The 6,875-nt window shown below is 33.1% G+C and overlaps 1 protein-coding gene across 1 annotated transcript; it reads right to left on the bottom strand.

Moving 5' to 3' along the window:
* Positions 1 to 2,856: 2,856 nt before the first annotated feature.
* On the bottom strand, positions 2,857 to 5,754 carry LOC112720967 (protein FAR-RED IMPAIRED RESPONSE 1-like). Its single transcript, XM_025772060.1, has 5 exons — positions 5,617 to 5,754; positions 4,646 to 5,382; positions 4,161 to 4,561; positions 3,056 to 3,792; positions 2,857 to 2,958 (listed from the first exon to the last, which is right to left on the bottom strand). The coding sequence occupies exons 1-5, from the start codon at positions 5,752 to 5,754 to the stop codon at positions 2,857 to 2,859; spliced, it is 2,115 nt and encodes a 704-aa protein (XP_025627845.1).
* Between the last annotated feature and the right edge of the window lie 1,121 nt (positions 5,755 to 6,875).

Here is a 6,875-nt window from a genome sequence, read left to right on the forward strand (position 1 = left end):
TGTTCAACAAGGTAGAGGCAGCCAAGAGACATATGGTATATGTTCAAAAATATTAGATCCAACAAGTATAAAGTTTTTTTGTGCATCCCTTTGTATCTTTGTAAGAGTATCGAAAAATAAAATTTGAGTATGATGCAGTTCTTTGTACCCATCTACCTGGATAATCACTGGTGATTGTATGCTTTTCATCCAAAAAGTGTGACATTATTTACTCTTAACTCCCTATTTAGACCCCCTCTTACCGATCATAGGGTGAAAGCGGATGAATATGCGGTAAGTATAAACACAGTCGATACAAATTTCAATCATGTCTAATTAAGATCAATAACCAATTGCATCTGACTAATTTTGGTATGTCCTCTTATATACAGGTCAAGCTTATTGACGAGTTGGCCCAACTCACTTTTTCATGGTACAAAGTCCAGGACGAGGGCATAGGAAAGCCCCTTTATGTGGATGTTCCGATTCAACCAAACAAGTATGGTTCAATGTGATGTCTTATTTTATTGGGTATCAACACCAAATTAACTTGATGCATATTTGCTTTTCTCTTGATTGATAGTTATGACTGCGGAGTTTTTGTCATTAAATTCATGGACTCATGGGATCCAGAAACTCTTGATATGGATGATTATGTTGTGCCAGTTTGGACAACGGTAGGCCATAAATCCATTTAGAACAATGTTTCTAATATTTTTATGATATTATTGTTTGGTGACATTGAACATTAATGCATGCAGAAAGACATGGCTATAATGAGGAGGAAGTACCTACTAGACATCGTGCTTGATCCGTGGAATGGTTATCTGAATACCGTGGAGGTTGTTGTCCATGCCCCTTTTACGCCGTGCGCCTCAAAGGAATAAAAGAAAAGAGTTGAGAGATCCTTGGACTGCGCCAAACACTACTGAGCTAACAAGAAGAGCAGAAGAGGAACCATGCAGGAGGGCCAATAGGAGAAAAAGGAAAACATAGCACTGTGCAAATAAAATTAACTATTAAAATGGACATATTTTGCTCATTAATCTAGGATATCATCTCTTTAATTTTTCGTGTTGTTAGGAGACTCAATTAGCCTTAGTTATTTTCCTGTGTTTATCTTTTGTGTTAATTGTTCATGCGTTGTGGATACAGCAATTAAAATATATGCAAATTAATAACTAGGTGTCCGTTTTACTTAAACATTTTGGATCAGTAAGGCTAAAAAAAAATTATCTTGTACTATTTGATAGAATTTTGGATGTGTTCTAAAAAAATTTTCAGTTCGATTGTACTATTTTGTATGTGTAATAAACTTACGACATAAACTAATTTCAACTATTATCTAAAACTACCAACCAATAACATCAATAAAAAAACTAAGATGAATAAATATTAATGTTCAAACAAGTAATAAAATTATTTTGGATGTGTTTTAAAAATCTTGTGTATATAATATCATATTATTAGATGTGTTATAATTGAAAAATAAGAACACGATTTTTATGACTATACCAGCTACATCTTCTCTCTTAAACTCTAGATTATTTTTTTTTGCTTCTTTACTCAAAATACTTTATTTTGTAACAGTTCAAATAAGTAACGAAAAAAACCCAACTAATAATTTACATAATAAATATTAGATACATTTTATCGAATCAAAAATCAAAAGATTAATTGTATTCTGTACGTTTATATTTAAAAACTAGAATTTAACGATTTTGAAAACGTTTATATTTAAAAAATAGTAATTTTACGATTTTGGATGTGTTTTAAAAATATCTTGTATATAATATCATACTATTAGATGTGTTATAATTGAAAAATAAAAACACAATTTTTATGACCATACTAGCTACATCTTCTCTCTTAAACTCTAGATTTTTTTTTTTGCTTCTTTACTCAAAATACTCTAAAGGACTTGTCACGTGATTTTTTTAGTTCCACAATTTATTAGTCATTTAATTGAGGAAGTAAGTATTTTTACAGTTCCATTCAGATTTAATTAGTTATTAAAATGGATATATTATGCTCCTTAATCGAGGATGTCATTTTTTATGTTGTTAGGAGACTCAATTAAGCTTAATTATTTTGCTATGTGTATCTTTTATATAATTGTTCATTCACTGTGCATACACTTGGTTATGCCAGGTAAAATTTTTTTCCAACTGCTAACTAGATTGACTTGTAACACATCCAAAATCATATCCCTTCTTTTAAATTGGTTCCTGAACACATCTAAAACTCATTCATTTGAACCGATGAACCTAACCTTTGCAACTGCTAAGTAATATAACATAAGTATGGTCCTCCATATTAATTAAACAAATTACCACTCCAAAAATGAGAAACATACCTACCCTTTTATGACACATCAGAAATGATATTTTTGTTCTACAAAAAAAAAAAAAGAATTAGAACACATCGAAAATTCATAAATAGAAATAAAATTGTCAAAAAATAAAAAAAAAGACCAGGATGCACCCTAATATGTAAGTGGGATTTGGAATATGTAGATGTTGGAGCTGCTATTGCATGTGTTATCCTTTAGTCAATATTCCTATAAGAATGCGCCTACAAACAAATACAACAAACTAATGTCAACAAAATATGGATGAATACAACTTAATATATAAATAAAAAGTCATCTGATGCAAAAATCTTACATGAATAGAAGGGTTCTGGAACGAATTCAACAATGTTGTAAATCCCACCGAGCTTAAGGAATTCATTTGCGTATTTTTGGCATGATGAAAATGTTAAGGGATACAAAAAAAGGTGTTGTCGGTGAAACAGTCTTCTTCAATAGGAGCAAAATCCTTCATCTATACATCAATGATATTTAAATTATAAAATACAAAACTTATAACATACTCTCTAGCAATAAACACTAAAATAAAGCTTAGGGTGTTTGCTAGCAGTAATGCGTCTCTCGGTGGCCTTGTTTAAATGTTTGTCTCCTTCAACAGCTGCAACTTCCTATGCATATGAGAATATCTTAAATTCAACAGGCTCAACACATGAAAAATATAACCAGAGCAAGATAATTGTCTAAACCATGGCCGTCATAGCTAACCTTTGTATGTTTACTACTAGCTCGACGTTTCTTAGTACCATTCTTAATTTTCCGGTCCAAATCCGCCTCGAGTCTCTTGAAGCTTGGACGCCCCCTAGGTACCACATGAGGAGGGCTTCGCAAAGCATTTAATCCATCAGGACACTCACTTGTGCGTACGCTTTTTGAATGTTTTGCCCGATGTTCGCTAAGTGCCACTTTAGCACTCACAAAAGCGGAACGCAATATATCAGCCTCCTCCTTGTCATGCACAAAGTCCTGGGCCACATTGTAGAAGTCAACACACAGTCCCCTAAATATATTCATGCTTTCATCAGAGCGCTGTGATTCGTGACTACTTCTAATTTGGGTGTGCTTACGATAAACATTCTTGCTCCACTGAGATAGTATATACGATGAGTTCACCTTGTCAACCCTACAATGGGATAAAACCGATAGGACGTGGCAACAGAGGATACCATATGACTCAAACCTGAAGCAGTTGCACCTAACCTGGTGCGAAATAGGACAAAACACAACTTCATACTTGCTGTAAACAGACATCCCCTTAATAATCTTCTGTTGAGTCACTTCATAGAAGTATTGGTTGTCCTTCACTACCCTTGAAGATAGGTTGCAGTCGCACTTTTTGATAAATTTGGTTTGAACATCACGAAATATGCAGTTGGTGTACACATGTTGGAACTGCTTCTCAATAGGAGAGTTCGATACACATGGGATCAGGCCCCTATTGTCTACTGCATCGCATTCCAACTCCTGTTATTCCTTATCTGCAAGACAATTGTCATACTGGTGCACAAATTGAATTAAACTGCTCCTACACGTTAGGTACTTATCAAAGAAAGCATGCATGCTCTCGCTCCATTGTGTACTCCTCATGCCAGCCCAAAATTCGTGCTCTAGAAAAACAGGGACCCATATATTGCGAATATGATAGATATTTGCATTTTGAAAGACATGTATGCTTTTTAAATAGTCACCTATGTTGTGTCACTAAACATGCATGAAAGGATATCTAGCTTAAGTTCATTTATTTTACAAAATCTGGTCAACACTTAAAACGAAAAATAAACAGACCAATCAAGTTTTGGATGTGTATTCATACCATTAAGCCAGTTGTTGTCATGGAGGGTGTACTCTTCAATGAAGTCATACCATGAACTTTCAAATGATTCTTGCGAACGAGACTCCCAAATAATCCCATGCATTGTAGCTTTGATTTCCTCATATCGGCTCAACTTTCCAAGTTTATGGGGTATCTTCCTCGTGATGTGCCAAATGCACAATCTATGCCTAGTGTTTGGCATGACATTTCGAATGGCCGTTGCCATGGCCCCGCATTGGTCAGTTAAGATTCCATCTAGTGTTTTTCCCATACATTTTATAAATGTTTGCATGAGCCATTCAAAGAACTCAGTCTCTTCATTCCCCAATAAAGCACACCCGAAAAGACATGACCGTCCGTGCTGATTAACACCCATAAATGCTGCAACTGGCATCTCGTACCTATAAAAAATCAACACGTGGGGCAATCAGTGAGCTTGTAAATGAATGAATCCTTAAAAAAATAAACCAAGAAAAAGAAGTTACTTGTTGAGCTTGTATGTGGTGTCAAATGACACCACGTCACTAAAATACTTGTAAGCAGCTCTTGATCGAGCATGCGCCCAAAATGCATGCTTGAGACTATTGTCACCATAGACACAAATGTCGTAAAAGAAATTCGGGTTCTGCTCTTTCATCCTGGTAAAATAGTCCAGCATCTCTTGCGCATCAGTATCATCTCCATTGATTCGGAGTTTACCAGATATATAATTTCTAACATTCTTCTCAAGAAATTTCAGATTAGAACGACCACCGGCTTCTTCAGCAAGCGCCTGAAAAGTCTTCGAAGGTCGTATACCAACCTGGTCGTTGCGCTCAATGACATCCTTAACGTGCATGGAGAGTTCTCTGTTTTTCTTAAACATCCATGACAAACTGGGATCACACCGATGCGTGTGAGCTAATTCTACCTTCGACAATCTCCATTTTCTAAGCTCTGTGTCAAATTTCACATAGATGCGAGCTTTACAGTGTACAGATGAGACTGTGTTTGACCTTTGGGTTACCGGATTCTTCTTTGTTCGGTATCCATCTCTATTGCACTGTATGGATTGATTAATGGGTGTCCTTCCATTCTTGTCAAAGTTAGTGTTTCTTATATGAGGCTCGAATCCCACTTTATTGACATAGTTGTAGTAAAATTGGCGTGCTTCTTCAAGAGTTCCAAATAGCATCCCCACTTTTGGAATCTCCTCATCAGAAATGGTGGGATGAATTAAGACCTAAAAAAACAAAACATACTAACAAGGATTGTGGCAAAAAAATGACAAAATAATACGTGCATACATATATATATTTATAGTGCCGTTGCTCGGATATTTGGATGTGTTCACATGAAAATATATATATTAAAATATAACCTATAATTAGCATGCAAGTAAAAAAGTCGGCCATAAATATCAGAAGAATAAATTAAGACATTATCAAAAATTTCAAATGAAAAAATGTTAACAAACCTCAGTTGTGCACTCAGTTTCTATAGCAGAATTGCTTGAACTATCACAACTATTTATATTGTCCATATCAATATGGGTATCAAATGAGTGAATTTCTTCTGACGACGACTGCGTTTTCAAGTCTATCACAAATGCCATGTTGATGTCTAAGATTATAAATAAAATAATAGTCACTATAATATAAGAAAAAAATTATAATTAATTAAAATATATGCAAATTAATAACTAGGTGTCCATTTTAGTTAAACATTTTGGATCAGTAAGACCAAAAAAAAATTATCTTGTGTTATTTGATAGAGTTTTGGATGTGTTCTAAAAATGTTTTTAGTTCGATTGTACTATTTTGTATGTGTAATAAACTTACGACATAAACTAATTTCAACCATTATCTAAAATACCAACCAATAACATCAATAAAAACAAAATTAAGATGAATAAATACTAATGCTCAAACAAGTAATAAAAATTCCAACTAATACTATGATAATATATGTTAGATATTTTTTATAAATAATAAAAAACTTAAATTAATTGTTGATTGTAATAATTTTGAAACCGTTAATGTTTAAATAAGTAACAAAAAATATCCAACTAATAATTTATATAATAAATATTAGATGCATCTTATCGAATCAAAAATCAAAAGATTAATTGTATTCTGTACGTTTATATTTAAAAACTAGAATTTAACAATTTTGAAAACGTTTATATTTAAAAACTAGAATTTTACGATTTTGGATGTGTTTTAAAAATATTTTGTATATAATATCATACTATTAGATGTGTTATAATTGAAAAATAAAAACACAATTTTTATGACCATACCAACTACATCTTCTCTCTTAAACTCTAGATTTTTTTTTTGCTTCTTTACTCAAAATACTTTATTTGTAACAATTCTATTGATAAAATCAAATAAAATCAAACTTGTTCCAATTAAATAAGAATGAAGTTTGTATGTTTATTTTTAACTATAATTAAAAATAATGAACATGATATTTCATAACATTAATTAAGCACAGGTGGTGTAAAAGGTGGTGTTACCTTTCACCAATGAAAATGAGAGGGTACTTCAGCTGGAAGGTGGTGAATTGGTGATACCTTTCACCGATGAAAACTGAGAGGAGGCTTCAGCTGAAAAGATTTCTGTTTCGTTTGAAATTCACTAATGCAGTGTGAGTGTTACCTAAAAAAAGGAATAATCCGCTATATTTGTTATGTGAAGTTACACAGTCTACGTCAAAGTCCCGATAACTACC

The sequence above is a fragment of the Arachis hypogaea genome, chromosome 11 (genome assembly GCF_003086295.3).
Source record: "Arachis hypogaea cultivar Tifrunner chromosome 11, arahy.Tifrunner.gnm2.J5K5, whole genome shotgun sequence".
NCBI lineage: Eukaryota > Viridiplantae > Streptophyta > Magnoliopsida > Fabales > Fabaceae > Arachis > Arachis hypogaea.